This window comes from Schistosoma mansoni, chromosome W (assembly GCF_000237925.1).
Source record: "Schistosoma mansoni strain Puerto Rico chromosome W, complete genome".
In the NCBI taxonomy this organism is placed as follows: domain Eukaryota; kingdom Metazoa; phylum Platyhelminthes; class Trematoda; order Strigeidida; family Schistosomatidae; genus Schistosoma; species Schistosoma mansoni.
Genome location: NC_031502.1, coordinates 16,189,322 through 16,211,863, shown reverse-complemented (window position 1 = coordinate 16,211,863; position 22,542 = coordinate 16,189,322). Strand labels below are relative to the sequence as shown.

General features: G+C 37.4%; 1 protein-coding gene across 1 annotated transcript in view; it reads left to right on the top strand.

Annotated features, from left to right (window-relative positions):
* Smp_171870 (putative sugar transporter) overlaps positions 1-22,542 on the top strand; it is a gene marked incomplete at its 5' end in the record, with an annotated part of 38,648 nt that overhangs the window by 5,270 nt on the left and 10,836 nt on the right. Inside the window, 7 exons of the mRNA XM_018788754.1 lie at positions 6,614-6,862; positions 7,848-7,946; positions 10,091-10,162; positions 14,529-14,653; positions 15,947-16,010; positions 17,185-17,310; positions 18,710-18,841. Coding sequence (XP_018654265.1) covers positions 6,614-6,862; positions 7,848-7,946; positions 10,091-10,162; positions 14,529-14,653; positions 15,947-16,010; positions 17,185-17,310; positions 18,710-18,841 — 867 coding nt within the window. The remainder of the gene's footprint in view (positions 1-6,613; positions 6,863-7,847; positions 7,947-10,090; positions 10,163-14,528; positions 14,654-15,946; positions 16,011-17,184; positions 17,311-18,709; positions 18,842-22,542) is intronic.

The following is a 22,542-nucleotide window of genomic DNA, read 5'->3' as shown; positions in this document are numbered from 1 at the left end:
TTCTTACGAATGCCTTTTGGTTTAAGAAATGCAGCTCAAACCTTCCAAAGGTTTATAGACGACGTCTTTCGAGGCCTCAACTTCGTACATACGTATGTTGATGACTGTCTTATAGCAAGTTCGGACAGAGAATCGCATCTCAAGCATCCGGACATTGTTTTAGATCGACTCCAAAGGCATGGCATTACTGCCAACATTCAGAAATGCCAAATCGGATCCAACTCCTTAGACTTCTTAGGACACACTATTGATGCCCAAGGCATCCGACCCCTTAGGAGCAAAGTGGCGGCCATTCTGGATTACCCAGAACCGACCACGATCAAGTACTTACGAACTTTTAACGGACTTGTAAGTTTCTATAGACGGTTCATACCCAAATGCGCATCTCTTATGAAACCGTTAACCGATCAACTTCGTGGAAATGCGAAATCAATTAGTTTAGACGACACAGCCCGTAAAGCATTCTCCACAGTTAAGGAACACATCGCTAAAGCAACCCTGCTTGCTCATCAGGACACTCAAGCGCCCATTAGTATCGCCGTAGACGCATCCGACTCAGCAATCGGAGCAGTCTTACAACAATGGGTTAACAACTCGTGGCAACCTTTAGGATTTTTCTCCAGACGGTCGTTAGACGCGGAATCTAGGTACAGCACGTTCGGTAGGGAACTCCTAGCTATGTATTGTGCTGTACGGCATTTCCAACATTCCATCGAAGGAAGAGAATTCACGTTTTTTACCGATCACAAACCTCTTACCTTCTCTTTAGGTTCATCTTCAGACAAGTACTCACCGCGAGAGTCTCGACAACTCGACTACATTTCGCAGTTTACTTCAGACATACAACACATTTCTGGAGCTAACAATGTAGTCGCAGACGCCTTGTCCCGAATAAGTTCCTTGAACAGTTTCCAGGGAATCGACCTTCTTAAACTCGCTCAGCTTCAAAAAGAAGACATTGATCTTCAGCATGAGTTATCCTCGACAACTCAAACTACGTATTAAGCAGATGGAAACAGGTAAGGAAACCTTACTATGTGACACATCTACAAGTAGGGATCGTCCAATAGTACCAAAACACTATCGACGCAACGTCTTCAATACGTTGCACAATATTTCTCATCCAGGTGCTCGTGCAACAGTCAAACTTATAGCCGAACGGTTTTGTTGGCCTGGCATGAATAAAGACGTGAGGGAGTTGGCACGCTCCTGTGTAAGCTGTCAGAAATCTAAGGTCATAAGACACAACAAATGTCCCTTAGGCTCTTTCAAGACCCCTGACGCTCGTTTCGACCACGTCCATCTAGATTTGGTAGGACCCTTACCCGACTCGAACGGATACTCATATCTCTTAACATGCGTAGACCGTTTTACTCGATGGCCAGAAGCAGTACTGATTAAGGACATTACTGCTGAAACCGTGGCCCGCGCTTTCGTCGAACGATGGGTAGCAAATTTCGGCTACCCTTCAACCATCACTACAGACCGCGGACGCCAGTTCGAATCTGGACTTTTCCGTTGTTTGACCTCACTTTTAGGAATCACGCGCTTCCGAACGACCGCCTACCACCCACAAGCAAACGAGTTGGTAGAACGTTTTCATTGACAACTAAAAGCTTCATTATCAGCTTCAAACGTTTCACAGTGGACAGACGCTCTTCCACTCGTCTTGCTAGGTATCCGCAATGCAGTGAAAGCTGACATTGGATACAGGGCATCTCAACTCGTTTACGGAACGACACTCCGACTCCCAGGAGAATTCGTGGATCCTTCAGCTTCTTCATTGAACATGGATCTAAACGCCGACACGAGTAGGCTTTCAAACGCTATGCGTTCAGTTAAACCTGCTCACACTCGACCTCAATCAACTGATGTTTTCGTTCAACCCGAATTACGACATAGTACACACGTCTTCGTTCGTCGAGACTCACATCGACGACCCCTTGAATCAGCATACGAAGGACCCTTCAAAGTTCTTCAACGCGAACCTAAGTACTATGTAGTCGACAAGAACGGTACGAACGATAGCATCAGTATCGATCAACTCAAAGCAGCGTACTTAGAAGGAAACCCTAGCTACGTCGATTTTCCTTCGGTACAAGCAAACGACACAGCTACTACACTCGTAGTACCCTACACGACAGCCGACACACAACTTGATACTTCGTCAACGTCGATAGATAAACCTAAAACAACGCGTTCTGGAAGACGAGTAAGATTTCCAGAACATCTTAACGAATATTGCACGTAGGACATAAGCTTTATCTTGAATTACCCTTTCATAGTTTATTATAAAAAATTTTTTTAATATGCTCATTTTGTTTATTTATATAAAAAACAAAACATTATTATTTTTTTTGAGCGTATATATATTTTTTTATATATAAAAAAAACAAAAAAACCCATTTTTTCCGATCGCTTTTACGCTGTTAGTAAGTGTATTGGTTTTTTTCCGCTCATCTTGTGTCCTTACGCAAGTACGAGTGTATTTTCGACATGCACTCACACGTCTTATTTTTCCTCTTTTCCAGGACGGCTGGAAAAGAACGAAGAAGTTTCGCAAGGAATCGAAATTTACATTGTACTTTATTTCTTTATTGCTACGTTGTACATTTTGGTCCCTTAGTTTAAGGGAAGACGACCAGACGCTGCTAAACGAAGCAAGCTATCAGAAGAGTGTTTACCAACGACAAACTCGTTGGGTTTAAACTTCTGGCTGGTCACGTCTTAGGGGCATCACTACCTCACTAGGGGGGAGTGATCTGTAGCTGTAAATAATTCCCCAAAATCAATAGCTCATTAAGTGTTCGACATTGGATGCTGACCATGTTGTTTAAGTGGACTTGTTTAACTGAAGGCTTTCGGTCATGCATCCGTACCAGATCACGTTGCAACTCGGCGTGGGACACAGCTCCTACGTTCATTAGCCAGCTTATAGTAAAGGTTCCTCGATATATTGGTAACGTATCAAATATATCTTTCCTACCTCTCCTCGTCTGACTTCTGGTTTCTATTCGACTGGGAACGAACGATTATAGAAGATACTACTGGTTGCTAGTTGCAAAACTAGAATATCCGTCGTATCCTCAAGCCAAATAAGGACTTAAACGCTATTAGTCTGGTTTATTCTATCGAGAGAATGAGGGATACCTACAGGCACGAAAATTCCTCTGATTGACGAGTCGGATGAGTTTAAAGCGATAAACTTGGGTGCTTTGATGTTCTGATGTGCTGGCATAGTTGCTTTTGTGATATTTCCTTAATTATGGAAAAAATTCCTTGGTAGTTTCATCCAAATTGAAGATTTTCTCATTTCCATGAAGTTGGTATGTTAAGGGTCTTATAATGACCGTGTAATCTCGTATTAACCGTTAATATAAATTCACTAGGCCGTTGAAAGTACGTAAATGCTAAACTATGGTAGGTCCTCGGTAATCCCAAATGGCTGAATTTTGCTTTGCAGAGGGCGGATGCCTTGATCATCAATACTGTGTCCGAAAAAGTATACGGAATCAGTTCCGAAACTGACATTCCTAAACGTCCACAGTAATGCTGTGATTTCGCAGTCGTTTGAAAACATGGTCTGGATGCTGGGGGAAAAGATTCTATGTCTGGGCATGTGACCAAGGAGTCATCTACATAAGCGTGTATGAATTCGAGACCTCAGAAGAAGCCGTCAATGGATTTCTGGAAATTTTGCGCAGAAGTTCTTAGGGCGGAAAATGTGCGCAAAACTTTGTAGACTCCGAAAGGGGTAACCGATTTTTGGAGAAAGCAGTTCTACCTTTTGAGGTAGCTGCCAAGTCGTCAATGTGCAGCAAAGGGTAACGATAGAGAGTTGTTTTCGTATTAAGTCGTCTGCAGTCACTAGTCCCACACCAATCATTGCTATCACTTTTACGGGCCACGTGCAAAGAGGATGCCCGTGAACTGATTGGTGGCAGAATGATTCCTAAGTCTATTATGATGTCAAATTCGTTTTTGGCTACCCTCAGCTTTTCTGAAGCTAGCCAGGGTGGTGGTCCTGTAGTCGTTATGTAGTGTGCGAAATTGTCCGTTGCATGAAGTAATAAAGATAGCGTTTGGTACAGTTTGAGGTATTAGTAGAGTATCCGTTAATAGTATGGGTCGAAAATGTGCTTAACAGCGACTCGGAATGATCTACAACAGAGGTATATGAAGTCGTTGTGTATTGCTTGAGGCATTTCTTTGACATAAATTAACCTCGACTCTGGAGGTTCTGGTAATCTCCAGAGTCTGATCGACAAATGCAAACAGTTCGTATACAGCGTCATTTTGGAATGAAACAAGAACCATCTGTTCCTGTTGGCGGGGAGCTCAGATAACAACGGCTGTATAAACAGACCATCATCAAATGTTCGTTGACCAATGAACACTCGCTTTCGCAGCGACTTTTCTGTTGTTGAGCTCGATGTTGTGGAAGAGTTAGTCTAACCCTTGTTGGTCGGTCAGGTCTTCAGGTTTATGAATGGTCTTCTTCAAAGTGTTGTAGTTCCAAAACACCACTGGTAAATATACAAGGTGTGACGTATCTGTCGACACCTCGAGGTAATGCCTCCACCACTGCGAAGAGTTGTGCATGTTGGTCTGTTATGCCTTACTCGTGGAAGTCAGCTTCTGAGTAGCAGAACCAGGCTTCGATCGTGTCGGGTCAGAATGGCATGAGTTGGAGAGTGGGAGGCAAAAGAGTTTTAATCTTCGATAGCTTAGATATCTGTCCCATCATAATGAACATGAAATATACAAATGGGCAGGAAAACTATACGAAAATATTAGAACAAAATCACTATATGTAAAGATAAAACTTAAGAAATGATGCATATTGTTTCAGCAGGGAACAGAGTCACAATTTATTGTTTGACAACTCCTTTACACATAACACCTTTATATCGGAGGTATGCCAACTCAGGCAAATCAAAAGTCAGGAATGAGTGTGTTGGAAGATATATTTGAAAGAGTGTCGATATGTTGAGAAATGTTTGGTCTAACCTGGCTAACAGTTGCAAGGAATGTGTAGCACGGCGTACCTATTCGTGGTCTGGTGTGGATGGGTGACCGGGAGCCTTCAGGTACTGATTTCCAGTAAAAACATGCAGAAGTATAAATTTTGAGGATTGATTAACCACTGAACGCTTCTCAACACGGCGACAACATTTCTGATTTGACTCGGATGGTATACTTTAATTATATTGGTGTTACAGACAAAATCGTCGTGACAATATAAATATCTGTGGCATCTGCAAATCATCTCTTTCTTCCTTCTTCCATATTTAATAATGGTTTATTTTTCGTTTTCGAAATTTCATATGACCAACCAAAGTAGTTCTGAGGTGATGCGATACAATACCTACTAAACTCATTTTTATGTGAAATCCTCACCTATCATCGTGTAAGCAAATCATCCTCTGACCAGTAATCGCCACGTTAAGAATAGGATAATCGAGTGTTTAGAGTAACCTATCTGGACGATTCAAAACCCTTCGAATCGTTTTATAACCATAGCAAGATAGGGTATGATAAGCTGAGTTATGTGTACCAGCTCGTTACAAATATATGAATTTCTAATTCGAAATAAAACGTTTTGTAAGCACTGTCAAATTACATTGTATCATAGCATCAAGGCGGGAAGAGGTAAAGGCGTCCAACCAAATCGTGTTTTGTCTTTTTCGTACTCGCATCGTAAATTTCCTTATGTGGTAATCAAGATTTGTCTTTCCAATTATTTCCCTATTAGTAAAATAAAAATATAGAGTACTCCAAATTTTCTTCTTTTCTAGAGATTCTTATTCCTGGTAATCTATAGTTTTGAAAGAGCAAAATGCATCTGACTCCATCTAATGGTAGTTTTTTAGTCATAAAAGAGTCATATCTCGTATACTAAAAAATCGATGACACATAATCTTGTCAGTACGTTGCAGAATTCTGCAATGGTATGTAACCTCAACGTGACGTCACCGTTGCCTCTAGGTTATCTCGGCATAAGATGTTCTAGACTTGAGTTCACACATTAGGATTAATTGTGCAGTGCTGTTCTGCATATCGCCTTGCAGCACAACAAGATAGTATTGTGGATGGTTTTTTTCACGGGTCGGTTGGCTTGGTCATTGGAAAAACTGACATAACTGGTACTAAACATTTTCCTGGCATACTGTGACCTAATAATAATCTGAGCATTAAGTTTTTTCCGAAAAGATATGTATATTAATGACTCAATTGATGCCCATCTCTTGTATCTTGAACATCAAGACTGGAGTTAATATCATTCATTTGTTTAGTTTTATCTGTCCTGTGTTCCATATTATTCACAATTTCCAGGTTCATTGTTTACCTATGTTTATTGAATCTATGTTTTTATGGTGACGGTTTTCTTGTAATTGATATGAGCTCTATTATTATTCGTCTTAACAGATCTTCCACCTCGATGTTTTAAAAATGAGTACTTTGTTTCGTTACTTCAGATATGCTTCTGATATTGTAAATATGACCAAACAGTTGACCTAACTTCCCAACAAAACACCTGCAACTTTTATCGCAATTCAAGTTAATATATAATGGTTTGTTAAGGGCGTTATAATTGTATAAACCCTCTTAGGACTATCAGTCTTCGCCTCCTGTATATCAGTCCCTCTTTCCTGATAAATCTGGAAACAAACTGAATTCAAATGAAGTAGTTGGATCTACGCGAATAGACTCAGAAGATTTGGATAAGTCTAATTCCAGTAGAAACGGGTTAGATACAGAAAAAAAGCCGAACCCTACATATACAGTTGAAGATGCTGTGGAGTCAGCTGGTTTTGGAAGGTTTCAATTGAAGCTTTTCGTTTTATGTGGAGCCATATCGGTAAGCATCTTCGTTGTATCTAGCATTAAAGCTCATGGTTTCTACCCTGCATAGTTATTTCGGTGTATTAAAAAATATTTGTGATATAAATCTTTGGTATTGCCTTTCTAAAAAGAAGAAATGTTGAGGAAAATGTATTTTCCATTTTGAAATATACTTCCATGTTTATAAATACAGCACTTAAGAAATCAAAATAAGGAATATCCGATTTCAGGTAAAATGAGTTTATTATTCATAGTGAACTGTTTAACGTGACTTTTCAACCACAGCATACCCTGTTTTTGTACATCGTTGAAGACAGTTTAAAATGTTAACCAGGATATTAGTAAATTGCCAAAGAAACAAAGGCGAATAAAAAATGTGCATGGAAAGCATACATTTCGTCATCAAACTTGAAGTCTGTCGGTCCAATATCAACGGGAGTTCCAGAAAAGTCCGGAAATGAGAAAAATACAAACTCGGTTCTTTGTTTTTCTTAGTCCCAAATGCATGAGCGTGCAAACTACGAATGTGTCAAACCCTTGAACCATTAAGTTGTGTAAATGCCTTTTTAGACTCTTTGTCTTTTGATAACCTGTAGGACAAAACTGTGCAAGGTTCTGTTAATTTCTGTTTACTAATTTTATGATTAGTTGCATAAACTTTTTAATTTTTGTATTGCATTAAGAAAATCACATTATGTACCATCCTGGTACTATTTCGTTGTGTATCACCATAAGTGCAGAAAAATAATTTACTATAGCTGTAAATAACGTCCTCACGCCTCAACATTTCGGACTGATAAAATATATCTGTAAAATTATTCTTGAAATCTTCAGTCACTGTTGTCACTTTGCTTGAACAAACTAAGTAATGTGCTCCTTCTCACTAAATGCCGAATAGCTTGACATATATGAATAATTAGGGTTTATGGTTTACTTAACTTTATTTTTATTGTTAATTCTGCTAACAAACCTTACTAAACGTATCAAACTTCTACTCGTAGGCTGCAGATGCAATGGAAATGCTACTGCTTTCAGTACTTGGTCCAGCATTACGATGTTATTGGCTTCTGTCATCAGGGCAAGTCGCTGCCATAACTACAGTAAGTACGAGTTACCTGTTTAAAAATTTCAGAGAAAATTTACAAGCTTATTCGCTTTCTCAAGTTCTCTGTACATTGGTAGGCTTCAAAAAAACCCAAACCAGCTACGGTTTTGTCCTATGATCGCTTCTTCAGTGTTACTGGACATTTATTTTAGCCAAAACTAACCTTTACTGATTCTGATTCAATAGGATAAAAAATGGAAATACCAGGATGTCTTCTTCCAAATGACAGAAGCGAGTGTTTGAAAATTGTAAGATTCGTCTAAGTTCCTGCTCGTAGCAGCTTTCTTCCAAGAAAACAGTTTGCCTAACAGAGAATTCCTCAACAGTCGTACCATTAAGTAATAAAATAGCAAATAGGGAAACAAAGGTTAAAGATTTTTTTAACTGTATATCCCATTTACTCATTACTAAAAAAGGCTTTAGTAATGATGGGTGTTTGTATGAAAAGCAGTATCTCACGTTAGGTCAACAAGCGGCCTCGGTTCTTTTGATCAAAATTTTCTGGTAATCATCGTTACAATCAAATTAAGCATGCAAAACTTGTTATTTACAACTAGCGAGACAGTAAGGATTTTTACTGTTTTAAAATGGAAATCGTCCTAGTAATTGACGTATCAAGAGTCTGGACATTTTTGCGAATATTTTTCAGATAGCTTCAGCTTAATAATAGTGTACAGATGGATTGTACTTAAAATTGTACCTATCATTAAGTCTTATGAAAATATGTTCATATATATGTGTGCAGTTGATTTACGAGTGATGCACTTATTCGCACATATCAGTATTCACTTCTAGAATGCTGTTTGCTAGCGAATTACTTACCAAGATCGAGACAATGATTGACATCCGATTGCTAACCTACTCAAGTAGGAACTGAATTCGTAGTTTTAAGACACCTAAAATCAATTTAAGATGTATTAACAACAGATAAGAAGGATTTTGATGCAAACACATTGCACTTGACTAAGTGTGGATTCAAAATTCTCCCACAAGTAGACCATTCAAACACCCTAGAAAAATAATCATCAGTAGCATATTTTGTTAGCTCTCCTTACATGGAAAAATTAAAAAGACAGCTATGTACAGTCATTCAATCATATTGAAATAACAGTGACTGTTTGCATATTAAAGGCAGATTTGCCTCAGCCTCTGGATTTTATGTGGTTACAGGATAGCGTAATCACCCTTCAGTCTGTAAACTTTAGCAACTAGAATGTCTAGTTCTCAAGCTTCGACAGTACACGAGATGAGAAATTCGACTTGACCTTGAATCTGCAAGTTGTTGAGTTGATGATGAAGTAAAATACCCTACTCAACCACCAAATAATATTTCGTATATATTTTGTTTACGGGCTCATCTGCAGCTTCATTGGCAATTTTCCCGATCTCTGTCTAGTGTATCTGATTATCTTTATATATTCTTAACATTAAGTTTATACTTTTCTTTTCGTACTGTATTTGTGGCTTGCCTTATTATTATTATCAAGCTGCACAATCGTATATATATGAAAATGTTTTGTTAAAGTACTAATTCCGTGAGGAAATGTGAACACATTCGTTGAAAAGAAATCCCTTCACTAAACTTCGTGTTTTTGTTTTAATGTTTAAATGGGAATTATATACCGCTTGCTTTATAATTGTTTGTCATAATCCTTTTTAAGCGACTCAGACAATAATATCATTTATTAACTGGATCTGTTGTGAGATTACGAGCTAGTTCTCGTTTTTTGTATTGTTTGGTGCAATTTAATTCGAATAAAACATGTAATTTATCAACAGTGTTACTCTTTTAGTGGTCCTATTTTTTATAACTAATCAACTTTTCGGTTAAATTTGTCTCAGTCCCACTTATCTCATCAGGTTACTGTAACAACACTATATCTGCAACTAGCCTGGCGAACATTTATGTTGATCTCTAGTTATCCATGTATATCATATTCGTACGGTTAGAATCACAGCCTGTGAATGTTAACCAAAATTACGGATTTTCAATGTGCTAAGTTTCGAAAGAATACCAGGTACTTTTTTGATCAAAATGTTTATATTTTTGTGTTCGGTGATTAGAGTACCTTCAATATGATAAAAGAAATTGGGACAGTTGGGTGAAATTTAATTGCTTTGATCTTTGATATGTTGTAGGTTGTTTTTGCCGGGTTTTTATTTGGGGCTCCTTTGTGGGGTTTTATCGCAGATAGATTTGGTCGTTGGCCGGTAAGCTTTCATGATGTAGAAATTATTTAAATTCTCAACTTAATATCCAGATAGTTGAATCTGCTAACAATTTTTTCATAAATCTATTATTATTATTATTATTGTTATTATTATTATTATTAATATCACGATTATTATTCTGACGAAAACTCAGTATATTAGTTGTGGGAATCTTCACGCCCAGGATTTGTTTTCATCCTCTTGTTAAAGTCTTCTTGTGATTTTTAGCAGTATTTAGAAAAGAAACTTACGCCTCTTACCCCTCATGGAAGAGCATAGGCCGCCCACCAGCATTCTCCATCCAACCCTGTCCTGGGTAATCATTTCCAGTTCTTTCCGTTTGTTATTCATCCTTTTCATGTCTGCTTCTATTTCTCGGTGTAATGTGTCCTTTGATCTTCCTCTTTTCCGCTTCCCTTCCGGATTCCAAGCTAGGGATTGCCTCGTGATGCAGTTCGGTGATTTCCGCAATGTATGTCCGATTCACTTCCAACGTTTTTTCCCAATTCCCTCTTCAGCTGGAAGCTGGTTTGTCCTCTCCCACAGAAGACTTGCTGATGGTATCCGGCCAGTGAATGTTGAGTTTTTTGCGAAGACGACTATTTATAAATAATTGTACCTTCTTGACAATGGTTGTAGTAGTTCTCCACGTTTCACCTCCGTACAGTAGGACTGTCTTGACGTTCGTATTGAAGATTCTCACTTTGAAATTAGTTGAGAGTTGTTTGGAGTTCCATATGTTCTTCAATTGTAGGAATGCTGTCCTTGCTTTGTCAATCCTCGCCTTTACGTCTGCATCAGATCCCCCTTGTTTATCAACGATGCTTCCCAGGTACGTGAATGTTTCCACCTCTTCCAGAGTTTCGCCATCAAGTGTGATTGGGTTGGTGTTCTCCGTATTGTATTTAAGAATCTTGCTTTTTCCTTTGTGAATGTTGAGGCCTATTGATGCAGAGGCTGCTGCTACATTTGCTGTCTTCATCTGCATTTGTTCGTGTGTATGAGAGAGGAGAGCTAGGTCATCTGCGAAGTCCAAATCTTCTAATTGGTTCTGAGATGCTCATTGTATTCCGTGCTTCCCCTCAGATGTCGAAGTCTTCATAATCCAGTCAATCATCAGAAGTGACAGAAAGGGGGAGAGTAGACAGCCTTGTTTGACTCCGGTCCTTACTGGAAATGCATCTGTCAGCTGTCCTCCATGCACGACTTTGCAGTGTAGTCCGTCCGAATAATGTTAACAATCTTCTCAGGAACTCCATAGTGTCGAAAACGTTTCCATAATGTTCTCCTGTTCACACTGTCAAACACCTCATAGTCAATGAAGTTGATGTATAGTGACGAGTTCCACTCAATTGATTGTTCAACGATGATCCATAGCGTCGCAATTTGGTCTGTGCACGACCGATCCTTGCGGAATCCAGCCTGTTGATCTCTAAGTTGGGCGTCTACTGCCTCTTTCATCCAGTTCAGCAACACTCTGTTGAAAACTATTCCTGGTACTGACAGCAGTATGATGCCTCTGTAGTTCTCACATTTACTCAGATCTTTCTTTGGTATCTTGATGAGGTATCCTTCTTTCCAGTCCGTTGACACTTCTTCCTCCAAATCTTCTTGAACAGAATGTGAAGCATGTTTGCAGTTACTTCAGTGTCTGATTTCAGTGCTTCAGCTGGTATATTGTCAGGTCCTGCCGCTTTCCCGCTCTTGATTTATCTGGTGGCCATCTCAATTTCCTCGGTCGTTGGTGGATTGACAGATATAGGAAGGTCAGTGTGTGCTGCTTCGATGTCCGGTGGATTCAATGGAGCTGGCCTATTCAGCAGTCCCTCGAAGTATTCTATCCATCTTTTTCTCTGTTCTTGAATCTCCGTGATTGTCTTCCGTTCTTTGTCCTTGACTGGTCTCTCTAGTTTACTATATCTCCCTGCTAGTTTCTTCGTTGTATCATATAGTTGTTTCCTATTCCCTTCCCTTGCAGCTTTCTCTGCCGTCGTTGCTAGTTCTCCCATGTACTTCTGCTTGTCGGCTTTAATGCTCTTCTTCACTTCCTTGTTTGCTTCTGCGTACTCTGCTTGCGCCTTGACTTTCTCTGCTCGTGTTCGACTGTTGTTAATTGCTGTCTTCTTGTTCTTCCTTTGTTGAATCCTGTTCAGGGTTCCCATAGAGATCCATTCCTTATGATGATGCTTCTTGCGACCCAGAACGTCCTGACACGTCGAAGTTAGTGCTTGTTTGATCCCTTCCCAATTGTCCTCCATCGTAGTTTCTTGTTCTTTCAGTAGATCCTGTGAAGCTTGGAACCTGTTGTTGAGAGTTATCCTGAATTTTTAGAGATTGTCAGTATTTCGAAGGAAGGTTGTGTTGAACCTTTGTAGTGCTGTTTGTCCAGTTGTATAGTGTTTCTTTAGCTTCAGTTTCATCTTGGCAGTCACAGCCAGGTAGTGATCTGAAGCTATATCAGCTCCACTCCTGGTTCTCACATCTTCCATTGTCCTTCTGATTATTTTGTTGAAACAAATCTGATCTATTTGGTTCTCTGTGGTATGGTCCGGTGAGATCCATGTAGCTTTGTGTATGCGTTTGTGTGGAAATATTGTGCCACCTATAGTTTTTTGAATGCACATAGGTTTGAAAATCTCTCCCCATTTTCATTTCTCTTTCCTAGTCCATGTCGTCCAATTATATTTTCATATCCTATGTTGTCCACTCCGACTTTAGCATTTAGGTCCCTTATTAGGATGGTGAGGTCCTTTCTTGAGCACTTAGCTATGATTGCAGCCTCTCATAGGACTGATCTTTATCGTCGTCTTTGCTATCATTGATGGGTGCATAACATTGGATAACATTCATTGTGATCCCCTCCTTCTTTGTTTTCAATGATGCATTGATAATTCTGAATCCATGAGATTCCAATTCTATAAGTGCTATTCGTGCTTGTTTGGACAGCATCAGAGCAACTCCCTGAGTGTGTGAAGCATTTTCCTCTTCGTGACCAGAGTACAGTAGCATCTCTCCTGTATTTAGCCTTTGCTGTCTAGCTTGTGTCCAATGAGTTGCGCTGATTCCAAGTACTGCCAATTTGTATCTCCTCATTTCCATTGCTATTTGACTGGTCTTCACGGTATCCCACATTGTCCGGACGTTCCATGTACGTATAAAATTTGTTGCTCTGGTTGTTAGAAGGGGCATCGGCCTCTTGACTTCCGAAGAGTCTCGGCTTTCATCATGAGGCGTCATAATTCTTCCTTCAACTTGGAGGGCAGAGTTTAAATGGTTTGAATTATTTTTTCTGGTTAGCGTAGTTTTAGCGAGTTAGTTTTTCTACGGGATGGGATCGCTAACCCCGTGTCCAACCCTCCTTTTTATGGGCTTGGGACCGGCAGTAGCTCTAGAAGAGCTACAGGCGGAGTTAGAAAAGCAACTTACTAATTAAATATTAAAAGTATTATTTGTTTATGTATCGACACCAGATGTTTATTGATTTAAAGATCCAGTGTACCTATATCATATTTCAGACGTAAAGACAATATTTAATTATATAAATGACTGACATTAGTCTTATTATTACATGGACTTGGTGTTTTCATTCCTCATTGGTACTCTCCATTCGTATATTCTAATACCTGATATACTTTTATTAAGACAGTATCTTGAAGTTGTTAGTTTTTGGGAAGTTGTTTGTTCAAGAATGAGGTTCATTGACTGAAATTCATGCTAATACCGGGGAAAACTAGCTGTTGTTAGTCAACTCTTTCAGTTTTGTATTCAACTTTTTAAGGGCGCATAGTTTTAACAAAATAGTAGAACTACTATGTAGTACTATGGAAAACGAAAAAGTTCGGAACTTCCTAACTTTGGACTATTGTCCGATAGATCTCGTCCTATGTTTAAAAAGAGCTAGCTTAAGAGCTATCGTCCCCCATTCAACATTGTTCACCCTCATGTAAATTGTACGGCATCACCGTCCATCTATTCATTCTACTTATGTTGAAAAATGCATTATTCGCTAGAAATCTGACCTAAATCAGTCAAAACGTTAAGTTTTCATAAATCGCACCCGTACCGTTGAGTTATGGTCCACGAAGCTCCCATTCTAAACAGCTGATCTCCAAGAACATCAAAGAATTCTATGAATACTCACTCATTTTTCCGTACAGCTGGAGTAGAAAATAAGCATCTTACTTTCTTTTGTCTTCTCAGTAATTGAGTGCTAGTCGAAAAGTCTTTGGGGCTTCGTAAAAGTTTGGTTGGAGTTTATTGGCATCGTTTTCACTCTTATGTTCAGTGTTGTGCTACTACTTCACTTTGCATAACTAGTATCGGTCATAATAATTTATATAACTAAGAACTTTATTTTCTTAAACAGACTTTATTGATTGTTTTATCAATGATAACTTACTTCGGTATCATCACAAGTTGTGCCCCCACTTATATTTGGGTTATAATATTACGACTTCTGGTTGGATTCGCTATTGGTGGTGGAAATAGCAGGTTAGTTTGCTTAAATGAATTTCTTAAATTTCCAACTACCGATGATTACGCGATCATTCTTTTGTGTTTAACGAATGTTCAATTGTACTTAACGTATATACTCTCTACCTTCTGACAGTTAAAAAAATACGAGTTAACACAAAACGCTTAAGTAACTTCAATTACAAATGTTTAGACTGCGTTCCGAACTCGTAGAAAATTCGGAAGCTCTTTGATCTACACTTGATAATGTATCAATGCTGTTTTTAGCTGAAACTAAAGCAGATCATTGTTCAGTAACAACTTTATTATCCAAGTCATTTTTGCCAGATGAATATCAGTACTTTGCAAAATATAAAATGACTTTATTGTCTTTGGAAAATACTTGATTTAGGGGAGTGGAATTTTAACCGACTAAATACCCGGATGAAGTTCAAGTTAAATGAATTCAGCATGTGCATAATTTACTTATTTTTATATTAATCCTAATTGTAGTGTGAATAACTTATCAGTAAGGTCATTAGCTGCAATGCTTTGCTAAAGCAACCAAAAATATCTTGTAAGTTGTAGATGTACTTCGCATCTGGTACGTTAATTAGACTTACTAATTTCTGTTCACCAACGAAGTAAAATGTGGTTTATCACAATGACATTAATTTACTCAACCTATGTTTTAGGTTAATTTAGTTATAGTAGACTTGGTTCTTAATGGTATATATGTCACTTATCTATGAAGAACTTCATTAGTGGTCAGTCATTCTTTGTTCTAAATACCAATTATCTTATCTACCAAATGAAAATTGTTCTTTTCACACTTTATTTCAGTTTTACCTGTGTTAATCATATCAATTTTCTAGAGTTATAACATTTTTATCATTACTCTTATTGATAATGTCAACGTTATGGTCATCTTACTAGGGTTTCTAGACACATTTTATCGACCACTCTATTAAAATAAAATAAATATCCCATGACAGTTGTAACTGCGACCCGCATTCAGGATAGTTTGTATAAGTATGATGATTATTTACTATTAATAACTACCACTGAAGTTTTTTTATTGTGATCAATGGTATGCCAACGCTTTAGGCAGATTGTGTTCGTGTACAATAGGGGTGATGATTAGAGTTGAATGAAGACATCGATCATACCGGTATTCATATTACCACTGTTTTGGTCGAGAGCATTGACTTAATAGTTTGAACACGTGAATCTCTCTCATTACAATACGGCTTTAAGTCCCGTAGTTTTTGATTATAAAGTCACTTCTATGTCAGTTTGTTAATTCCCTATTTCTGTTCATCCCATTTTTAGCTTCACGTTATTCTCCGAATTTCTGACCGTTAAGCATCGGGCCAAAGTTCTGTTAGCTTTCAATGTAAGTTGTTATGCCATTTATTCGTCTTCAAGTTCCTCTATGAAGTAAGAAGATAAAAAGAAACAATCAAATAGTTTATTCCAATTATTTGTGACCACGGGTTTCATTGTCTTAGTATAAACTAATGGTTGATAAGTTCGTCAAATGTGGTCTTATTATTTCTATAAAACAGTTTCTTTATTCATTTCTTATATATCTTTGTCTTGCTTAGTAATATAACACATTACTTAATTGTTTGTCTCCAGTTAACTTCTAACAGTTTTCCTTACCATCAATCTTATATTTCAGATGAAATACAAAAAAATGTTTTGTTACTGTTCTACATTTATCAAGCGACACCGTTTTATACTACTGCAAGTGTTCAACAGTATCAGTTCGTATGCATTATCAGCTTCTTTCTGAGTTTAATTTCTTGTTAGACAATGAGTTGAAATCATCCGTAGTATAAATACGAAAGATGACATACTTTTCCCCACTATATTTCCGTTGATTAGATATACTACGATTTTTCTATTTACCTGCCTTGCTCTCTTTTCATCTGCCAATCATCATCTAGCTGCCGTAATTATACTAATAAATCATTCAGAGTATTCACTTATTTTATCAGTATTTATCAGTAATTAGCAAATTGTCTTTGAAGGTTTGTATATCACCCCTCTATTGTGTTTACAGTTACTGAAGCTAACTTTTTTCGAGCTTCCTTAATATGTTTACTTAAACTATTGACTAAGTAATCATATATTGTTTTTGAAAATCATGGAAAGATATTATTTTCTTCATTATTGCTTGCTCTACTTTTATATAGATTCTGCATCTGTTGAACTCACGTATCTTCATAGGTAATTAATCTTCGTTATTGACTTTCTTAATCTGATATTCCACAATCCCATACAAAATATAATCACTCTACAGTGATCCAGCGAACACATTTTTTTATCCATATCATTAATGTGCTGCATCAATTAGAATCAGTTGCTCCTAATAAACAAGCATTTTATTGATCCATCACTACTATTTTTTGTTTCCTTCCTATTTTGACCGGTTATATTACTAAGAAAATTATCATACAGTAGTTTCGACTTGCATTTATCCAATTAATTTCATTGGGAGGTTATACTTTGCCCCCCTAGACTCCTTATATATTGTGGTTTTTTCTCGACATATTAACGTCTAGATATTCTGGGCTTTTGGAAGCACATTTGAAGTCGGTTTGGCATACCTTATTCTACCAAGATTTGGCTGGCGATGGCTGGTATTTGTTTCAGCCTTACCACTATTGATTTTCTTATTTTTATTGAGGGTAAGATACCATTTTATCTAAATTTGAGATATATTTATTTCAGACTTTATTAAATAATTAACATTCATTAAACTCGTATTGTGACAATCATGTGACTGGTTATTTCTCCTTGAAGTTATCTAGGTTGTAGTGATTCTTTTTGTTAAAACTTTGAATTTCCTGCTGTTCATCTTTGGAATTGAATAGGTCAGTCTCTGTTAATATCTGAGGGATTAATCAATAATGCTAAATTTTAGGCTCTAATGAAAGCTTACCTGTTGAACCAACAGCAGCTCTGGTGGTTCACTGAACTGGAGAATAATACCCTAGTGAGTGAAGCGATGGGTATTAGTTTCGAAACATCCTGATTTTCACTAACTACTGAGTCATAAACAAGATACAAGTACAAACATTATTAAAATATCTAGTCAGTTAGTCGAAAACTAACAGAGATTGACCAGTTTAGTCCTACGAATCTCCAACAAAAAGTGTAGTAGCCAGTTAGCATTCTTTTTTTCAGTACAAGTTGTGATAGATGAATAATCTTAGATGTTGAATTTGCTTAATATTGCAACGTAGATGTTCAACTCCTTAATTTATTAGAGATTCGAACAGAATTGGAAACAATATTCATTGTGAAAGATCACTGGGGAACTGACAAACAGTCGATGCATATTTTCATCGTAGTAAACCTGAACGACTTTCAGAACCTAATCATTCTTATAGTAACTTGCCCAGAACTCAATAATTATTCGTAAATTCATCTAAGTCCTTATCGGAATTTGCATTATGCAAGGCAAACATCTTCACAAAACTGCAAAACGGTCACTACTACTAAACAGTAAGTAACTTCCATAATAAATAAAGAAATTATGTAAAATCACAATAGTTCTTTTCACATTCATTTGGTTAATGATAACATAACGACATTTAAAGTAATCTCATTTCATTAGCTAACTAGTGACATCACCCAAACTGATATAAGATAGTTTTCCATTGGTTCTCCAACTGATTTTCTCATCTTGATGGAATTTTTCCTTTAAATTAACTCCTTACCTAATACTACCAACCCGTCCTTGTAAAACTTTGAATGATCTATACATAAGTTAACTAATCTCTCTATTAATCTACACATAGTTTTGTACTGTATTCCGTAAATTTATATCATACACTTCAGTGGTATTATTGAATAATGATTAATACATTATCGTGTGCAAAAAATATATTATCAATGTAATTGACACTCGCATGGTTGATTATATTTTTTTATTCCTACCTCGAAATAACCTGATTTTCTAAATATCAGTGCTCTATAGTTACATGTGCTTGTAAACTCTTATTTGTGTTGAATCATTACCTCAGGTTATCCCATTCGCTAAATTACTTTAAAATTCTCCTTCGTAATATTTTCAAATATTAGTTTCTGCCTGAGTCTCCAAGATATCTTGTTGGTGCCGGAAAAACTGAAGAAGCTGAACGTATCATTGCAGATTTGTTCCGTACAAATCGGGTTGTTCCCCTTAGTGGTACTCTTGTATCATCCACTGTACCTGTAAGTCAAAAACCAAACACTTCTGTTGTATTGTTCCGCATAATTTGATTCTGTTTCTCTAACGTCGTCAGCTTAATAAATACATGCTAAACTCTAGTTGGTATTTGTAATTGGCTTTGCCCTTTGATATTATATCGGTATGCGTGTTTATTAAGTGCTCAAATTTTGTTGGCTGACATATTGAGTATGCATTTTATCATAATATATTTCCTCCAATTTTGTGAAATCATTGCTAATTTGTTACTGACTATGTTCGCCCTCACAACGAACTGGCGTATGCTAAAGAACCATTCAGAGTAAGGAGGGACTAAGTAGTAGTTTCGTTCTAGGTTAAAAAAACGCTACAGCTAATCTAAAGCGAGGGAGAACATCTGGTTCTAATAGATTAACCCGGAGATCATTTAGGATGGTGGTCCAGATTTGGCAGTTAAGTTGACTGAGATATTATCTGAATATTGGGAGCTAAACATAATCTCATCTAACTCGTATCGATCCCTGATCGTTCCAGTTTGTAAGAACAAAAATTATCCTTTGATGATCACAGAGGAATCAGTTTGACTAATGTAGTGTTAAAAACGCTAGTCTCCATAATCATCAGATGCTTAACTAGGCTTCATAAAGAGCAAACCTACGAAAACCAGGCTGGTCTCAGACCTGGACATGGATGTGCAGACAAAATATTCACTCTTCATCAGGTTTTAGAATATGGGTATATTTACAGATGCCTGACAATGGTTATATTTCTTGATCTTAAGACAGCATTTGATTCCATAGACCGAAATATTTTGTGGCAGTGTTTGTCATTGAAGCACATCAGTCGTCTTCAGGCTCTTTACAAACTAATCCACTGGTCAAATCAAAGATTATGGAGAACTGTCAACCTCAAATAATGTTCGGCAGTCCCCCCCGTTTTGTTTAAATTTTCCATAGATATCTTCTTAGAAAAAACACTCTCCTCATCTAACTTTTCAGGAGTTAGTTTCCTACCAAAAGGTTTGTTCATAAACTTAGGATGGACACATAGGATGGTCCTATTTGGTAAAGATAATGATAAAATACAACCTTTTGCATATTGGGGATGCGTTTCTTCCCCTTTATATCCTTCAGACTTGATCTGCGTCAATGCTTAAACCAATGATAAGGAGTGGAATGGTTGAGTGAGTTGACCACTTCACATACTTTAGAAGTCTCACCATCCGCTGATGGTCTAGTATCCGGCAAAATCTCGGCACGGATTCAGAAAGCCCAATCAGCCTTTTTCAACTTCATCACCTATGGGATAGGCGAAATCCAACCATAGGGCTTGTATACTGCACAGGAGTTTACTCTGTATTACTTTATGGCTGTGAAACATAGTTTTCGATAATAGAGGACTAGATTTCCGATTATAAGTGTCTTCGAAGCATAGCTTGCTTTTTGTGAAAAAACCGAGTAGGCAATGTTGCGATTAGGAATAAGGTCTTAGAGAATGTTGGAAAACCGGTTAATTATGTTATGAATCTTCGTTGATTAAGATGGTCAGGACATCACTTACCTAAACAGTGATGTTTTCTAGTGTAAGAGTGGGTTAGAAAAAAGCGGCGACAAACCAAAACATAGCATCAGTTCAGTGAGTCATTAACTGTTAGTCTGAGCAATGCAGAGTACCTAGTTGTGGTCTGGGTGATAACCGAAACCAACATCTGAAGACTTAAGGTGACATGGTTCAGAATTGTTTGCAGTGATGCAGATGTATTCACTATCTATTTTCCTCCATATCTTGAATTTCAATATCCCTTCATGTATACTTTTTCACTGTCTTTGGAAACCATGTTCCCAAGCAAAGATGGATAGTGGATAGCAGTGAAATCCACGACGCGTGTTTCGTCCTACTTGGGACTCGTCAGCCGGATGTACCTGCATCTCAGAGTTGATGTTCACTCTGGGACTCGAACCCAGTGCCGTTCGCTTCAAACGCAATCGCGTTATCCACTCACCTACTGAGTCCTGATAGCCACTTGCTTGTGCAATGGGGTGAAGTTATATTCACTTGGTGTTATATACTTTTATCTTCCCATAGTGACTTCAGGCAATATCGAGGCAGTCCGCATAGGATGCACATATGCCAACAAGAGACTGATCAATTGTAGTCCTAAATAACAATAGGAAGATACAAGTATACAACACCAAGTGAACATATTCCCAAGGTTTAGTCTTTTTATGATAGCAGCTACATTATTTTGATCTCTTTTTTTACTCATCTTGCTAATTTCATGTATTTGTGTTAATATGATATAGCGACTTGTGTGAAAAAGTCTCTATGCCAGACTCTATATTTCCTTGTATAATCTTAGTATATTACTCTTAAGCATTGTACCCTCATCCTAACTGACCCAGTCAGACTCAAGACCTCTAGAGTTTGCGACGATCACGATGTCATCCAACTACTAAGTCAAGATTCATTGAAACATCCCCCACTTCGCGTTGTATCGTTGATGCGCATCTGTCTTTCTCATAACTATCTTGACTGCATAGTTCACAGCTTCCCAATAGAACAATTGCTATTAAGGGGATTTTATACGGACTTTCTGTATTATTTGTTGGTAATTTTCGTAACAAACAAACGTCATTTTTAAGAATTTCTAGACTGGAACCAAATGTCTGTCTAGTCTTATTCATATAGGTTTACTTGCTAATATATATGTGTGATGACAACTTCCTCAAAATATGAAATGTATTCATGAAACCATTCTACCAAAAATTATTATCCTGTTTAGTTTACAACTGGGTAGTCAACCTTGTTCAGACTTTTTTCAATGGAATAGAATATATCAAGGTCTAATCTATGTGTTTTTGTTGCTGTAAACTGTTGTTACACCAAAGATACAATGTTTCTTTAATCATGACAAATGTTGAGTGCTTACCTGCTCTTCGATCTATCAAGATGATATAAAACATGTACATAAAAGAATTTCGAGTTTGTTTTCCGATTCAGACCAAATTATTATGACTCTTGCTAGCCTAAACTTCTTACTTTCCGAACGAGATTTCAGAATGGCTGCTGTCGTTATGTTTGAACTTCAACAATTTATTGAAGAATCAAGTTTCAAACTTCTGCAAGAGGATCCCATGTCTTAATGGAACTTCAATTAGCAAGAAGTTTTTTACTTGCCAACTATTTTAGTTTATGGCACTGTAGTTAGTACTGCCTTTCTATCAATTTAATATGTATTATGATTCTCGTTTGTTTGGTTGTTTATTAAACAACATCCACCTTTTTTCTAAACTACGTATCTGTTAATTCATGTAGCTTATTCAAAATCGATTCAATGTCAGACAAGTATTGTGATTTATTTATTCACATAATTTTCTATTTACCTACTGCATGAATTACTTTTGCTTTTCTATGTTTAATTTATGATAAGGATATTTATGAAGCCACCAAAAGAGTGACCTTGAATATGATCATTATCTTTCTTTCTATTGATTGAGTCTTTTTTTTCTGATCAATTGTTGCTCAACAATGACAAACTTCAGATAGAAGTCTTCTACCTGAAGTTTGTTCTGATGATGCCGTCCATAATAATGATAAAAGCTCCACGACCGAACCATCTAGCTCAGAGAACAAAACTCCATCAAAATCATCCATCTGAGCTGCAAATCTCCACCACCTCAAAATCATACTAGCGTAGTAGGCTTCTCGTTGTTCGAAAATGGGAGAA